The sequence below is a fragment of the Pristis pectinata genome, chromosome 3 (assembly GCF_009764475.1).
Source record: "Pristis pectinata isolate sPriPec2 chromosome 3, sPriPec2.1.pri, whole genome shotgun sequence".
NCBI classification, from domain to species: domain Eukaryota; kingdom Metazoa; phylum Chordata; class Chondrichthyes; order Rhinopristiformes; family Pristidae; genus Pristis; species Pristis pectinata.
Window position 1 is genome coordinate 97,262,738 of NC_067407.1, and position 18,299 is coordinate 97,281,036.

The window sequence follows — 18,299 nt, forward strand, 5'->3', positions numbered from 1 at the left end:
AATTTCTTGGATCGGAAAGGTTAAGAGGGATATGGGCCAAATGTGGACAAATGGGACTCACTCAGGAAGGCACCTTGGTCTGTGTGGAAGAGTTGGGCCGATGGGCCTGTTTCTGTGCCAAGATTCTATTATTCTAGGTAACAACTGGGAAAATCAAACTAGGTGAGCTTGACCCTATTGAGCAGTGAAATAGTTGTTGCAAATCGAGAGGAGGATGGTATAGTGAACCAGGCTATAGACATGATAAGGAGGATAGATGTGTTCTTCCAGACTGCCAATCTGCCACTTCTTTGTTGTTGCCTCCAGCTGGCCCAGATATACCTCCATCAGCCACAGGGACAGAAGTATGGCAGAGCTATAGGACAGGCAGGGCAAATGATAAACATGCACGAAGAGTATATTCAATGGTGAGAAGTTGATGTTTCTGTGCAGTATAGCATGCTTTGATTTGTAAATTTATTTTGCAATTTTATCTGGTTCAGTTTTATTTTTGAATTATTCTCAAGCAAAAATTCTGATAGTCACAGGCACAAGGCACTGTTTGTGAATGGAAGATTGAGCTTGTATTTATTGTTATCCAGTCTGAAAGGAGGTTGAAGCATAAAAGTCCATATCATTGGTCATCCTGACAGCCACAGTTATTGCAGCCCTTACTCTGCTCTTAGCATGGTACAGGTTTCAGTGAAGAAGTCCTTACTGTAGTGCATATGTTTTGTACACAGTCCCTGATTGATTTCAATTGGGGGAATTGCTCTCTGAGCACCCTTGGTGAGGCTTCTCCTCCTCCTTGTCATCTATTTTCCTGCAGTTTGTTCTGCGCTGGCAGTCTTCTGCTCAATCTCCCAGTCACATTGAGCTCCAGATGGAATGCTTATCAGTGCACCCTTATCTAGGAACAAGGAAATGTCCTTAAGCACCTACCACACAGCTCCCTGTGGACTTTAAAGAACACTCATTGTAAAGTAGCAACAGACAATAGAAATCTATTTGCAACTAACCAGAAAGTATGTGCTTAATTAAGAGGGGGTGTTAGCTGGGGTATTGAGCTCTGGTGTCAAATCCAGGTTATTCACTGACATCATTATCCACCTGTTCTGTATTGTTCCTGTGGGTGTTCACTGTGCATGTCCTAATGCCATCACTAGTATGTTTTCCCCAGCAGTTTCTCTGACATCATCTCCCAAATGCGCTGTCATGCACCAAACACAGTTTTGAAACAGAACAGCAGCTGTTGCACCTGTAATCTATTTATGGCAATGGATGTACCTTATACATTTCATATATAAATTTCACATTGATTAGAGAGTGCTCTTTGAAGAAAATCTTAAGATGTATGTTATCATCCAAAGACAAAGGATGAACATGATGAGAAACTGCAGGTCTAAGTATTATTATCCAGATATGATCAGTAGTGGACTCAAATATCCCATTGAAAAGATTAAAAAACTTAGCTGCAAAAAATAATATACGAAGGCTTAAAACAGACATTGTTTCTTTATTCCAAGGGCTATGATTAACAAATCAGTGGAATAAACTTCTCTCTGTTGTGACTATAAATTTACTTTTAAAGCATTAGAAAAGAAAAGAATATAACATCAAAAGTAATTGCAGAACAAGCCCTGTGTTGAACATTATGTTATTGAACTGCATTGCTTATTAGAAAATAATAGAAGGCTCCATAATGTAGTGATGAGTCAAGGCTATTGTCTAATTAGTAATCTCTGGATTGCTGCCTTTGCCACACGCCAGTGAGGGTAAGAATAGGTTGATCTGACAGATGAATGCATGGCTGAGGAGTTGGTGCAGGGGGCAGGGTTTCAGATTTATTGATCATTGGGATCTCTTCTGGGGAAGGTGCGACCTGTACAAAAGGGACAGGTTACACCTGAACTGGAGGGGGACCAATATTCTTGCGGGCAGGTTTGCTTGAGCTTTTGGGGAGGGTTTTAAACTAGTTTGACAGGGGGATGGGGAACCTGAGTGATAGGTTAGAGGTTGGTGCATTTAGCGTATAAGTAGATGCAGCATGTAGAAAGACTGTGAGGAAGAACAGGCAGTTGAAAGGGCAAAATTGCAGTCAGTGGATGGGCTGAAGTGTGTCTATAATGCAAGAAGTATCAGGAACAAGGGTGATGAACTTAGAGCGTGGGTAAGTACATGGAACTATGATGTTGTGGCCATTACAGAGACTTGGCTGTCACAAGGGCAGGAATGGCTGCTGGATATTCCGGGTTTTAGATGTTTCAAAAGGGACAGGCACGGGGGTAAAAGAGGTGGGGGAATGGCTTTGCTGATCAGGGACAGTGTTACAGCTGTAGAAGGGGAGGACGTCCAGGAGGGATCGTCTACTGAGTCAGTGTGGGTGGAAGTCAGAAACACGAAGAGAATGATCACTCTATTGGGAGTATTCTTCAGACCCCCCAACAGCAACAGAGACACTGAGGAGCAGATCGGGAGGCAGATTTTGGAGAGGTGCAAAAATAACAGGGTTGTTTTCATGGGTGATTTCAACTTCCCTAAAATTGATTGGCACCTTCTTAGTGTAAAGGGGATAGATGGGGCAGAGTTTGTTAGGTGTGTCCAGGAAGGATTCCTGACAGAATATATGGATAGGCCGACCAGAGGAGAGGCCAAACTGGACCTGGCAATGAGCCTTATCAGGTTTCAGATCTCTCGGTGGGAGAGCATTTTGGAGATAGTGACCATAACCCCTTGACCTTTACCATAGCCTTGGAGAGGGATAGGAGCAGACGATATGGGAAAGTATTTAATTGGGAGAGGGGGAATTATGATGCTATTAAGCAGGAACTTGGGAGCATAAATTGGGAACAGATGTTCTTGGGGAAGTGCACAGCAGAAATGTGGAGGTTGTTTAGGGAGTACGTGCATGGGGTTCTGGATAGGTTTGTCCCATTGAGGCAGGGTAAAGATGGTAGAGTGAAGGAACCGTGGTTGACAAGAGACATAGAATAACTTGTCAAGAGGAAGAAAGAAGCTTACCTAAGATTTAGAAAGCATAGAAAGGAGAGTTACAAAGTAGCCGGGAGGGAACTTAAGAATGGATTTAGGAGAGCTAGAGGGGGGCATGAGAAGGCCTTGGGGAGTAGGATTAAGGAAAACTCCAAGATATTCTACACATATGTGAAGAATAGGAGGATGACTAGAGTGAGGGTAGGACCAATCAGGAACAAAAGAGGAAACATGTGCCTGGAGTCGTAAGAGATAAGGGAGGTCCTTAATGAATACTTTGCTTCAATATTCACAAGTGAGAGAGACCTTGAAGTTTGTGAGGATGGCATACAACAGGCTGATATGCTAGGGCATGTCGATATGAGGAAAGAGGATCTGCTGGAACTTTTGAAAAACATTAGGATAGATAAGTCACCGGGACTGGATGGGATATATCCAAGGTTATACGGGGAGCGAGGAAGAGATTGCTGCGTCTTTGGCAATGATCTTTGTGTCCTCACTGGCCACAGGAGTAGTGCCAGATGATTGGAGGGTGGCAAATGTTTTTCCTTTGTTTAAGAAAGGGAGTAGGGATTACCCTGGGAATTACAGACCAGTGAGTCTTAATTCGGTGGTGTGCAAATTACTGGAGAAGATTCTTAGAGACAGGATTTACGGGCATTAAGAGAAGCATAGGCTGATTAGGGACAGTCAGCATGACTTTGTGAGGGGCAGGTCATGCCTCACGAGCCTGATTGAATCCTTTGAGGATGTGACAAAGCACATTGATTAAGGGAGAGCAGTGAATGTGGTGTACACGGATTCTAGTAAGGCGTTTGATAGGGTTCCTCATGGAAGGCTTATTCAGAAAGTCAGAAGGCATGGAATCCAGGGAAACCTGGCTGTGTGGATTCAGAATTGGCTCACCCATAGAAGACAGAGTGTGGTGGTAGATGGAGTGCATTCTGCCTGGAGGTCGGTGACCAGTGGTATTCTGCAGGAATCTGTTCTGGGACCCCTGCTCTTTGTGATTTTTATAAATGATTTGAAAGAGGATATGGAAGGGTGGGTTAGTAAGTTTGCTGATGATACAAAGGTTGGTGGTGTTGTGGATAGTGTAGAAGGTTGCTGTAGATTACAACAGGACATTGATAGGATGCAGAGCTGGGCTGAGAAGTGGCAGATGGAGTTCAACCCGGATAAGTGTGAAGTGATACACTTCAGGAGATCGAATTTGAAAGCAGAGTACAAGGTTAATGGCAGGACTCCAAGCAGTGTGGAGGAACAGAGGGATCTTGGGGTCCACGTCCATAGATCCCTCAAGGTTGCCATGCAGGTTGATAGGGTTGTTAAGAAGGCATATGGTGTGTTGGCCATCATTAGTTGGGGTATTGAGTTCAAGAGCCGCGAGGTAATGTTACAGTTCTATAGAACTCTGGTTAGACCACACGGAGTATTGTGTTCAGTTCTCGTTGCCTCATTATAGGAAGGATATGGAAGCTTTAGACAGGGTGCAGAGGAGATTTACCAGGATGCTGCCTGGATTGGAGAGCATGTCTTATGAGGATAGGTTGAGTGAGCTGGGGCTTTTCTCTTTGGAGCGAAGGAGGATGAGAGGTGACTTGATAGAGGTCTACAAGATGATAAGAGGCATAGATCGAGTGGACAGTCAGACACCTCTTCCCAGGGCGACGATGGCTAACACGAGGGGACATAATTTTAAGGTGATTGGAGGAAGATATAAGGGGGATGTCAGAGGTAAGTTTTTTACACGGAGAGTGGTGGGTGCATGGAACGCACTGCCAGCAGAGGTTGTGGGGGCAGGTATATCAGGGACATTTAAGAGACTCTTAGATAGTTCTCCATTTTTCTGTCATTCATGTGGCCATGGGGGAGGGAAGAGTTAGATAGATATTAGAACAGGATAAAATGTTGGCATAACATCATGGCCGAAGGGCCTGTACTGTGCTGTAGTGTTGTATGTTCTATGTAAATAATATACCTTTTGAATCAGCTTGCAGGGCCATTTAAGTTATTTCTAATAAGATGCTGGCTGATTGATGTTTTGTAAATCTAGTAGTCTGTGCGTTGTAGTACATGCTGGCTTCTTAATTTGGCTCAGTGATTCTCTCTATTGCCATAGTTAAAGCTTTTGTTAGGGACCTCTACTTGATTATATATCCTAAATATTCTTCATTCAACTTCCTTTCCCAGTTGGTATTATTCTTTATGTCACCTTTTCCTTGGTGAGTGTTCTTCTTTCTGTTTATGCCTTCTTCATAGAAGGTTCCTTGGGTTCAAGAATGGCTTCTTTCCACTCCAGTTCTATGAGTTTTGAGATGACAAGAGAGTCCTGAGGTGGACCTGCAGACCCTGCCACAGGTGAGACAGGTGATGTTTGACAGGGTACTTAGTAAGTTAGTTGGTTGGGATGCTGTGCGTTCCTTCACGGTCTCCACATTCTCCCTCTGAACAGGGTGGGTGCTAAGTTCCTTCCTGAATGGTCTTTCTTCATTCAAATGAGATGCCTATGAATTGTGAGGATATTACACATCTACAAGGAAGCTTTGAGAATATCCTTGGAAGTATTTTTTCTATCCTGAAAGATACCCAGGGTGAGCTTATTGTGGGAATCTGGTTCAGGCATATAGACAGTGTGGTTCACCTACCAGAGCTCGTTGAGTGTGATGAAAGCCTTAATGTCAGGGCCATTGGCCTGGGAGAAGACCCTGACATTGGTCCACTTATCTGCCAATAGGTTTAGAGGATTTTGCAGAGGTATCATTGGTGGTACCTCATCAGTGCTTCAAGGACCCTGGTGTAGATTGCCCATGTCTCTGAAACATAAAGGAGGGTGGGGATTCTTCAACTCTGTAGACCATGATCTTGAGGGTGGCATTTCTCACTGCCATCTTGAGCCTGCTTTTCAAGATAGTGTTTAAATTCAGACAAAACTAAGAAAATTGAGAATATACACAGTTTTCTATCAGTATTAGTAAAGAGCGAGTATGCTAGTGTGTGACTAGGTCAAGCTGTTGACTAATGTGTGGAACATGACTAATCTGCAGGATTTCTGTCATAAATTTCCTCAAACCCAGACGTTAGAGAGTAATTTAAGCTCCTTAATTGCTTTAGTGGGATTTGAAATTGTCTTTCTGTATTGTTAGCAAGGCCTTTGGGTTACTAGTCCAGTTAGAAAACCACTATGTTTCTGTAAGTCTGCTAAATTGAGCAACGGGGAACAAATAGATGATACAAAAGAGTCATCCTCTACGTTTGTCCTCACTCAGAGTTTTACATCAGAAATTCTTACTTATACTGCTCGAATGGTCTGACCAATTTTAAATTGTGGGTGTATGATGTGTACAACAAAATTAAAGAACCATAGAAGAACCACAAAATCAGAAAATAATCAGAGTGTCATTTAAGTGAGGGAATGAAAATATATTAAAAGGATCAAAGAAGGTACAGATGCCTAAGCTTTTGAAAAGACGAGCGGTATCACACATGACAATAGTAAATGACTGGAAAAATAGAAAAAAAAGTCCTGCAGCTTCTAGAGGTCTGAGATGGAAACACAAAATCTTGGAAGTTCAATGTGTTTTCAGATGAAGAGAAAACTGGCCTATGTTTTGAAGGTGCATGCCTTTCTCTCTCCTATGAAAAACGAACCTACTATCACCCTGATATTGACATGCATACTCCAAACCCCCTTTTTACATGGCTGGAAAGGTAAAAAAGACAAAGAAGAAAAAAACTTGATCGATATAGCGCCCTTCAGTCTTCCCAAAGCACTTTACCAACAATGAAGTACGTTTAAAATAGGTCATTCTTATAATGCCCACAGCAAGTTTCCACAAACAATAGCATGATAACGGGCAGCCTCTTTTAAAAATATTTATTGAGATTGGAATGTTATTGGAAATTGGGAGGTTAAAGTGACAAGACAAAGAGTGGTGAGAGTGGGATTGTTATGGGGGAGGGGGTGTGGTGGCATAGTTTTGATGCAATGATTAAGTGGCGAGCCAGATGTGGGCCATAGTGTTTGTATGGGAAACAGCGAGACAGGGAGAGGTAACTCAGTATTGTGAGTGTAGGTTAATGTTGTTATATGCAAATACATCAGTGCAGTTTGGGAGATGGAGTAATGTAATGTAATCAGATTTGGAGGGTGAATGTATGTAAAGAGGTCAGAGGCACAGCAACTGCGTTCATTTTTATTGAATTTTGAGCTGCAGTAGGCCGTATACAGCCGTGAGCAGATATAATTGGGATTAGTATACAAGTAATTTAAAATTGTTTGTCTTCTGTTGCATTTGTATTATTAATGGAAAACTCATTTAGTATGCTCCATCCGAGACATCTCCTCAAGTAGATAGAAGTATTAAATAATTAAGCACATCATTCAATCTGCAATGGTATGGTGTTGTATCAATCTGTTAACATTTCACGCTTCTTCAATTTCTTTTTAATGTGCTGTTTTGTGCTCACACTGAAGCCTGTTTTCTTCTTAAAAAACCTTTAGCAGTATTTGACGATTTGCTTGTTGAACAAGTTAAGACAAGTGGCTGGTGGTTTGAAAATTTTAGCTTAAATTGGATTCATGCAATTTAATAAGTAACAATGAAATTGTGAGGTGACACACAGCAAACCGGGAGTCATATATGGAGCGGCCAAATTGCAAGAGGGAAACGCATAAAGAATGAAAAATGTTGAAGGAGAAAATTGCATGGATAATTAAACACTCTGAAAGAGGGAATTACATGGAGAATTAAACATACTGAGAAGGAAAATACATAGGCAATGTTATAGACTGAGAAAAAAGGTTATATTGAATGCCGAACCCATCAAGCAGATATAGAATAATTTCCACTGAAGGAAGGAGTCATGAAAGCAATGATGTATTTCCTGTAAAGATGTTTGCATTGAAAATAATAAACAAATATAATAGATTTAAACTGAATAGCATGTCCAGACATTTATTTCCTGAAGCTAGTACAATCATGTCCCAAAATACACAGCAAGAACATTGAAGCTGAACTGAACCAAAAGTGAACGAATGGCATCTGGTCTCGACAAATATTCCATAAATGCTGTGGCACAACTAGTAAGGCTGCTACCTTACCGTGCCAGTGACCTGGGTTCACTTCTATTCACATGGAGTCTGCACATTCTCCCTCTGACCACGTGGATTTCCTCCAACTGCTCTAGTTTCCTCCCATATCACAATGACATGCAAAAAGGTAGGTTAATCAGCAAATCCAAATTGCTTCTCGAGTGTAGTTGAATGATAGAAACTAGGGGGAGTTAATGTGAATGTGGGGAGAACAGGTTGCAGGGAAAATGAATGAGAGAATAGAATAGCTGTGAGCCAACAGAGACTTGATGTGTCAAATGACTGCCTTCTATATTGTTAGGAAATATGGTGATATCCGAGGAATTATCAGTCATTCAAACCAGTGACCACTGCTTGCACTGATAGAAATAAAAATCACACAGAAGCATCGGGTCAAGCATGGAAACAGGCCCTTCAGCCCGTCATCTTGTCTGTCCAGGCCTTCAAGTACTTATCGGCACAAATCCTATCTTCCAGCTCCTATGCCATGGCGTTTCAAGTTCTTATCTAAGTACTTCTGAAATGTTGTATCTGCCTGCATAACTGCCTTAAGCAATGCATTCCACATTCCAGATTTCAGCTACTCTCTGGGTGAAAAAATTTCTTCCTCCGGTCCCCTCTGCATCTTTTGCTACTTACCTTAAATCAATGCCACCTGATTATAGGCACCTCTGCCAAAGGGAAAAGTTCCTCACTATTCTATCCTATTGATGTCTCTCAATCAAGTCCCCTGTCAGCCTTCCCTCTTCTAGGGAAAACAAAGCTTGCCCAGTCTCTCTTCAGAGCTGAAATGCTCTATCCCAGGCAATGCCCCTGGTGAATCTTTTTACATTCACACCAGTTCAATCACTTCATTTCCATTGTGTGGCAATCAGAAATGCAAACAGTACTTCAGCTGTGCCCTAACTAATGTTTTATAGAGTTGTATTATAACCTCCTTGCTCCTATATTCTGTGAAAAGGCTAATGGAGTATCCCGTAGGTGCTTCTCTACCATCTTATCAATCTGTGCTGATGCCTTTAGGGATCCTTGGACATGTACACCAAAGTCCCTGCGTTCCTTAGTACTTTCTACCATTCGAGAGCAACAAACAAGATGCTGGAGGAATTAAGCGGGCCAGACAGCATCTGTGGAGGGGAATGCATAAGCAGTGTCTTGTGACTTCCTACCATTCATTGTGCATATTCTTGCCTCATTAGTCCTCCCAAAATGCAGCTTCTCACAACTTTCAGGATTGAATTTGCCAATTCTCTATCCATCTTACCAACTCATCATGCAGGTACAATTACAACAGTCAAAAGACATTTAGACAGGTGTAGAGGGATATGGGCCAAAGGCAGACAAATGGAGCTAGCTTAGATAAGCATCTTGGTCAGCAAGGACGAGTTGGGCTGAATCAGAATGAGATTTATTATCACTGACTTATATGACGTGAAATTTGTTGTTTTGCGACAGCAGTACAGTGCAAAGGCATAAAATTATTATAAATTACAAAAATAAATAGTGCAAAAATAAAGGAATAATGAGATAGTGTTCATGGACCCTTCAGAAATGGCAGAGGGGAAGAAGCTCTTCTTGAATTATTGAGTGTGAGTCTTTGGGCCCCTGTTCCTCCTCCCCAATGGTAGTAATGAGAAGAGGGCATGTCCTAGATGGTGAGGGTCCTTCGTAAATGGATGTCACCTTCTTGAGTCACCGTCTCTTGAAGATGTCCTTGATGGTGGACATCTTGACCTGTTGAACGAGATGGACTCTTGACCTCACAATCTACCTCGTTATGACCTTACACCTTATTGTCTACCTGCACTGCACTTCCTCTGTAGCTGTGACACTTTGTTCTGCATTCTGTATTGTCTTACTTTGTACTACCTCAATGCACTGTGTAATGAATTGATCTGTATGAATGGTATGCAAGACAATTTTTTCACAGTACCTTGGTACAAGTGACAATAATAAACCAATTCCAATTCTGGTGGTGGGGAGGGTTGTGCCCGTGAATGAGCTGGCTGAATCTATAACCCTCTGCAGCCTCTTGCAATACTGTGCATTGGAGCCTCCATACCAGGCTATGATGCAACCAGTCAGAATGCTCTCCACCATACACCTACAGAAATTTCTAAGAGTCTTTGGTGACATAACAAATCTCCTCAAATTCCTAACGAAGTAGAGCTGCTGGCACACCTTCTTTGTGATTGCATCGATGTGTTGGGCCCAGGATAGATCCTCCAGGATGTTGGTGCCCAGGAACTTGAAGCTGCTCACCCTTTCCACCACTGACCCCTCAATGAGGACTGCTGTGTGTTCTTCCCAACTTCCCCTTCCTGAAGTCCACAAAAAGTTCCTTGGTCTTGCTGACATTCACTGTGAGGTTGTTGTTGTGACACTACTCAACCAGCCGATCTATCTCACTACTGAACACCTCCTCATTGCCATCTACCAACAACAGTGGTGACATCAGTGAACTTATAGATGGCATTTGAGCTGTACTTAGTCACACAGTCATGAGTGTAGAGAGAGTAGAGCAGTGGGCTAAGCATGCATTCTTCAGGTGCATCTGTGTTGATTGTCAGCAAGGAGGAGATTTTATTACTGATCCACACTGACTGTGGTCTCTCGATAAGGAAGTCGAGGATCCAGTTGCAGAAGGAGGTACAGAGGCCCAGGTTTTGAAGTTTGGTGATTAGTACTGAGGGGATGATAGTGTTGAACGCTGAGCTGTAATCGATAAACAACTGACTGATTTATGTTTTGTGGTTGTCTACGTAACCAAAGCAGAGTGGATTGCATCCGCTGTAGACCTGTTGTGGTGGTAGGCAAATTGGAGCTGGTCCAGGTCCTTGTTCAGGCAGGAGCTAATTCTAGCCATAACCAGCCTCTTGAAGCACTTCTTTACCGTAGAGGTGAGTGCTACTGGGTGATAGTCGTTCAGGCAGCTCGTCCTGCTCTTCTTGGGCCCTGATATGATTGCTGCCCTTTTGAAGCAGGTGGGAACCTCCGACTGCAGCAGTGAGAGTTTGAAGATGTCCTTGAACACTCCAACCAGTTGGTCAGCACAGTTTTTCAGTACCCGGCCAGATATACCATAAGGGCCTCACCCCCTTGAAGGGCCTGTTTCCATGCTGTATAACTCAATGACTCTATGACACAACAAATATTCTTCTATATCCGAAAACTTCCTTCTGCATTATCTACAGCATCATCAATTATCATGTCATCTTTGAACTTACTAATCATACCTTCTCCATTGACATTCAGATTATTAAGGTATATAACAAACAGCAAAGGTCCTAATGCTGATGCCTGCAATACACCACTAATCACTAATTACAAAAGCAAACTTTGACCATCATCCTCTGCGTTCTATCACCAAGCCAATTTCTAATCAAATTTGCCAAATTGCCTTGGAGCTGATGGGCTCTTGCCTCTTGGAGTAGTGTCACATGTGCCACCTTGTTTACTGACGTCCATGTAGACTGCAACAATCGCCATACTCTCATCAACATACTTAATCACCTCCTTCAAAAATTCAATCAAGTTAGTCAGACAGGATCTCCCTTTAACAAAGCCATGCTGACTATCCTTGATTAATCCCTGCCTCTCTGAGTACAGACTAATCCTGTCCCTCTGCATTTTGTCCAATAATTTCCCTACAATTGATGTTAGATTTACTGGCCTGTAATTTCCTGGCATATCCCTTGAATAAAGGTATCACATTTGCTTCACATTCACACCTTCATAATAGAAACAATGTCATGTTCCCATGTGTTCATTAACACCCTCAATTCACCTTCCTCACTCGTTAGACTCCTTACATTGAAAACAGATGCATTGCAGCCTTGTGGTCCTCCAATACTCCCTATTAAGTGAATGCCTACTTGATTGAATCATTTTTTTGTCTATAATTGGCTGTACCTACTCTGTGTCTCATTCCACTGCCAAATTAGTTTAAACTCTCCCCAAAACTTTCTAAAAGGATGTTGAAGCCATCCCAGTTCAGATGCGATCAATCTGGCCAACATGGGTCCTACCTTTCCCAGAAATGGTCCCAGTGGTTCAGAAATTTAAAGCCTGTACCATCTCTTTAGCCGAGTATTCATTTGACCTATCCTCCTATATCCTCACTAGCACAAGGCATTGGAATTAATCCAGAAATTGGAAGTCCCGATTTTTAATCTGCTATCTAGCTCCCTAAATTCAAGTTGCAGAACCTCAACACTCAGTTTTCCTATATTGTTACCTTGATCCTGGCATATTGGAGGTAACACACAGTCCTGGATTCACACCTTCAGCTGCAGAAATGCCTGCCTATTCCCCTCGCTGTTGAGCTCTCAACCAATATTGCCCTTGGACTCTTGTTCCTCCACTCTTGTGCATCTGAGCTACCCACAGAGCTGTGATCTCGGCTGTGGCTGCATAGCCCAGAGGAACCTTAACTTCACCTGTCTTCCAACATGGATAAACAGTTTTGGAGTGAGATACACTCTGGGACTTCCCTCACTACCTGCCTGCCTTCTCTCATCCCAGTCTGTTGGTCACCCATTGCCCCTCCCACTGCATTTCCTTACGCTACGGGATGACTGTCTTCAAAATCAAGCTATCCGCAGAACTCTCATCCCCACGGATGTTCCATAGTGTCTTCAGTTGGCACTCATGCTCTGAAACCTGTTGCTCATGCAGGTCATACCGGGAGCACCTTCTATAGATGGGTTATTCAGACCGTAAGGAGTGTCTAGGAATTCCCACATGCTGCAGGCCATACAACATATGGGATGATGCTCCCCTGCCATGCTTTCAATTCAAAAAAAGGAGCTCTTTTACTTAAAATGTAATCCATGTAGAAATAAATTACTTTTAAATTGAGCTCCTAGTTACCCATCTTAATTAAAGAATATTAATCATGCTTCTAATCACCTTGTCTTTTCTTGAGCTTAAACTACTAATCAATGAAAGTCATGGAAATACTCACCAGCCTTGCTTACCAATTAGCCACCTCCTCTGCTGCACATCACTTCCTGAAAAGTGGCATCACCTCTAACACTTCCTTGAGATGACAAGCTCTGGCTGTGCGTCCTTCTCCTCTCACGACTGCCACTGGCTGCAGAGTCATAGGGTCATACAGCATAGAAGCAGGCCCTTCGGCCCAACTGGTCCATGCCAACTGTGTTGCCCAGCGAGCTAGTCCCATCTACTTGCGTTCGGCCCATAGCCCTCTAAACCTCTTCTATCCATGTACTTATCTAGATGGCTTTTAAACATTGCTAATGTCTCTGCCTCAAACACTATTTCTGGCAGCTCATTCCAAATACACACCCACCTTTGCATGAAGAAGTTGCCCCTGATGTCCCTTTTAAATCTCTCACTTCTGATATTAAACTATGCCCTCTTGTTTTTAGCATCCCCTCCCTGGGAAAAAGATGATGTGCTTTCACCCCTTCTATGCCCCTCATGATCTTATATATCTCTATTAGGTCACCCCTTCAATCTCCTGCATTCCAGGGAATAAAGTCCTAGCCTATGCAACCTCTCTTTGTAACTCAGGCCCCAAAGACCAGGCAGCATCCTGGTAAATCTTTTCTGCACTCTTTCTAGTTTAATAACATCCTTCCTAGAATAGTGCGACCAAAACAGTACACAGTACTCCAAGTGTGGCCTCACCAATGTCTTATATAACTGCAACATAACTTCTCAACTCCTATACTGAATGTCCTGACTGAAGGCCAGCATGCCAAATGCCTTCTTCACCGCCTTATCTACCTGTGTTGCCACTTTCAGCTCTTGCACTCCTAGGTTCCTCTGTTCCATAACACTCCCCAGGGCCCTACCATTCACTGTCTGTCCTACCCTGGTTTGATCTCCCAAAATGCAAAACCTCACACTGTAAGCCTTGCTGCAGCCTCCACTCGCTTCCTGTGCTAGTCATTGCCTCCTTTTCTCTCACATCTAAATCCTCCTCCCCACACCACTGCCTTCCACTGTAGCATTTGCATGTCTCAAGAGATGTTTATGATCATGGGTGGACTACCCATACATGAATCAAGGGGTCCCTGCTTCCTGAAATGAGCTGGACTTTCTGCTGAAGGTCCTCCTACAACCCTGTTAGGTCAGAAGCTCCAGGATTTTGACCCAGTGAAGTGGAAATAGAAATCAAAGTCAGGTTGGAGTGTAACTTGGAGGGATACTTAAAAGTAGTGATGTTCCCACTGCACCTGCTTCCCTGTCCTTCTAGGTAGTCAATGACAAAGGTCTGTAATGTAAGAAATGTGGTAGCCAACTTGAGCAAGGTCTCATGGAAAACAGTCTAATAAAACCAGATAGTCTATTTCGATAAGGTTAACCCAAGGATAAATATTGGCCAGGGCCCAGTGAACTCCATTTCTCCACTTTACAATCTTTTAGAGTGTTTGAGAGGTCAAGAGGGGTCTTGATTTAACAGTTCATACAAATACAGCGTCACCAACATTTGGTGATGTCAGATCACACATGACTACAAGTAAAGGTCCCCATAACTGAGTTGAGTTGAACTACCAGTCAAGGTTATGCATTCAAGTTTCTGGAGTGAGACCAACCAACCACTTTCTGACAAAAGGTCTCCGACCTGAAACATTGTCTCTGCATCCCTTTCCAAAATTGCTGTCTGACCTGCTGAGTGTTTCCAGCATTTTCTGTTTTTATTTCGGATTTCCAATATCTGCTGGCTTTTTTTTATTTTCAACCACGGGCAAGAGTGGCAACAATGAGCTAAAGAAAGATAGTTGGTGAAGGCTGACTCAGAAACTCAGTGATACAGCAGGTTGTGTCTCATACAAGATGTATGTGTTCAGCGATAAGGTATTTGCAATGACCGATTCCCTTTACTAAACTCTCAAAATGCACTTATTAAAGTTGACCTGCAGGGACCAGTGACCCTAGTCCAAAGTATATTGAGGTAAAGTTAGCAACCTTATAAAGCAATGAATACCTCAAGCCTTTTAAAAAGTTAGATTGCTTCTCAGCAGTTTCAATGAGTTTTGTTCATTATTATGTATACATATAATTCCCTCTGACAAACTTCACAAGGTGGCTACTAATCTGCTTGGCTTTACATTTACTGAGCTCCAGAGTGTTCATTGAGACCTTCATGAAAAATAATTGTAAAATGGCAACAGAATGCAGGGCCACACATGCAAATCTGGAAACATATTTCATAAGATTTTTCATTGTTAAGAGGAAGAACAAGAAAGCAGATTTAGCAAAAATTTTTCATTGCGCAGATGTTGCAGACACAGGAAGTTGGCTGGTAGACATCTTGGGATATTAGTTGTGAAATAATATTATTGCCATAATTTTTTCTCTTATTTGGTGGAACCACCCCAGGTGTAAACAGAATTTATCTTCAGGGGAGAAATATCTCAATTGTTTAAAAAAAAGCTGATAGTCTAGTGGAGATTCTCAAATTCATGTTGATATAATAGGGGTAAATGTAGATTGTTAAATATGTTCACTGGTTTTTTGATCCCAATTTTCTAAGTGAAGAGACTGCCTTAACAATAAGAGAGAGAGAAACAGCTTGAAGTTTTTAAGTATATTCCCTCATAGTTTCAATTAACACCCCATTTATGATGTGAAGCATTCACTCCCCGACTACCTGCACTCCTTGACCTCAGTATGTAGCATCTACAGATTGTCCTGCAGCAACTTGCCAAGGCTACTTTAAGCAAACTTTTGATCTCCCTTACCTAAAATGTCAACAGCAGCAGTTGCATGGAAATGCTCAAATTCCCTTCCAAGTCACACATCATCCTTATAGTGCTTTTATTAGCCCCATCTCACCACCAAAATATATGCCTTGTGCGCAAAAAATAAGGTAAATCTAATTTGGTCAATTGCTGTCCTATCAACCTGCTCTCATTCATCAAGAGTGTAATGGAAGGGATTGTTGACAATGCTATCAAGGACCATTTATTCACCAATTACCGACTTGCTGATGTTCAATTTGGACTCTGCTAGGACCACTCAGTCCACACCATTTCACAGCCTTGGTCCCAACATAGATAGAAAAGCTGAGTCCCAAAGGTGAAGCCAATAATATCAACATGGGCTTGACTGAGTGTGGCATCAAGGAGCCCTGGTAAGGTTGCACTCAAAAGGAATCAACAGAAAAACCTTTCACTGTTTAGAGTCATGTCCAGCACAAAAAAAGTTGATTGCAAGTTTCTTATCTCCAGGACATCATTGTAGGAACTCCTCAGGACAATGTCCTTTGTTCAGCAATCTCCAGCTGCTTCATTATAGATCTTCCCTCATTCAACACATGAAACACATGATCCCCACTTCCCAGTCCTTAGATTCCTTCTCATCCCCCTAGGTTCTTGGAACTACTTAAAGAAATAGCATTACTTTCATAAAATCTGTTAGAAAAACCCTTGTCTGCAGGGACCCATCGCATTCACTGGTTCAAGGCTGATTCTCTGATGTGATACAAAGGGCTGTCTGCTGTCAGGGATGTTGACAGTTAGATGAAACATTAAAATGAGGGCTTGCCAGTCCTCTCATGTAGATGGAAAAAGATCCCATGGGATTCTTTTATAGAGCAAAGGAGTTCTCCCTGGTGCCCAATATTTATCCCTCAGCCAACTTCACCACAACAAAAATATCTCGTCATTGTGATACTGTTACCAGTGGGACCTTGCTGTACATAAACTGACTGCCCTATTTCTTAAGTTACACCTCATAACATCTAAAAGTGACTGATTCAAAGCCTTTTGCATGCCCTGAAGTTGCAAAAAGTACCATATTAATGTAAGTCTTTTTTGTGCTCAAGTCCTGTAGCGGAGGTAGAGACAACGTTCCCTCAAAAATGACGGGCTCTTTTCATTAATGCTAACTCATCTCCTCTTACTCCGCTCTCCAACTAACCATTCCCCGTTGCTGCAGTTAACTGTGTGAATGTATCAGGAAAGTAGATCCATGTCCTGCTATAACGCAGGAGCATTAAAGCATGCTACCCTGCTGCATTACACTGTTTGCTTTGGGATTTTAAAACACAACTGTGAATAAAGTAGAACATGTAAATTAAAATTCTTGTTCGCTGTTTAAAGAATCCACTTGTCAAGTCCAATAACAGGACAGCCGGTACTGAAGGTGGCATAGTCATAATCCTGTACTTTGGAAGTATCACAAGCTGATAAATAGTGTAAAAAAAACTGGAATGTCTGCATTTAATTCTTCTGGTTTTTGTCACAGCATAGAGCATTTTGTTCAGAGATTGACTGGGTCCCAATTACCTGACTCTTTTGATGTATAATTGAATATTGCATCTGTTTTGTATAAGTTCAAATAGTCTTTTGTTGTAGCCGATGGAGGGAAATTACTGGAGGTAGTGAGATTCGCAGCTACAAAGTGAAGCGTGATTTGATGCCAGCAAGGGTGTAACTCTCACCAACCAGCAGCAGTAATGCAAAGGCCGTTTGCTGTTTCCAGCCAGCGCTGTGCAGATGATGACACGCTCTCTCTTTCCGCTAGCCTCCCTCTCATTAAGCAGTGTCCACTTGGCCATTGCTGAGGCTGGGCGAGGTTCTAGTGCAGCCGGGGCTGGGGAGGGATGCTTTTCTTTAGATCCCAGAAGTTAAGGAACGTGGAGAGTGGAGCAGTCATAACACATAACCAAGCTGTCGGATGCAGTGTGGCGACCAGCTGGTGTCTGCTGCCCTTGGGGCGTTTCCTTAGGGACTGACCGGGCGCCGCGGGACGACAGGCAAGGGAAGGAGTGGCGGTGTGAAGCGATTGAGTTGAGCTGTGGCAGAGCGAGCCTGGTGCTGAAGACAACAGCTCCGCTCAGCACCGCCGTATGGCACTGGGAAGATGTGATGCTGTGCTGTTTACATCCAGCGTTGAGGCATCTTTCCCCTCTCGGGGGCGGATTGGTGCGCGTTGAAGACCGGTTCGCTCTCGTTTTGGACTGAAGGATATTCTGTGTGGACGGTCCACCCCGGAGGCTCGGAGAGTTCTGTCCATTTGTGACTGGGGAGAGGGCAATGGACATGAACGTGAAGAAATTTACAGTGCGGCGCTTCTTCTCAGTCTACCTGCGCAAGAAATCTCGATGCAAGAGTTCAAGTTTAAGTAAATACGAGGTTGGTGTCCCGATTTCTCCCGATTATAAAGGAAATGGCTTGAGCTGTGGTGCTATTTGTATTGGTGACATCTGACAGTAATAAAGTTGTGTTGGACGGTTTGAATGAACAAAGACAATGCG

General features: G+C 42.8%; 1 protein-coding gene across 3 annotated transcripts in view; it reads left to right on the forward strand.

Annotated features, from left to right (window-relative positions):
* rps6ka2 (ribosomal protein S6 kinase, polypeptide 2) overlaps positions 1-18,299 on the forward strand; it is a 216,695-nt gene that overhangs the window by 81,937 nt on the left and 116,459 nt on the right. Inside the window, exon 1 of one of the 3 annotated variants that reach the window (XM_052011832.1) lies at positions 17,716-18,177. The exons of the other annotated variants lie outside the window; for them this stretch is intronic. Coding sequence (XP_051867792.1) covers positions 18,079-18,177 — 99 coding nt within the window. The 5' untranslated portion in view covers positions 17,716-18,078. Of the gene's footprint in view, positions 1-17,715; positions 18,178-18,299 lie in introns of those variants that run through there. 3 annotated transcript variants of the gene reach the window in all.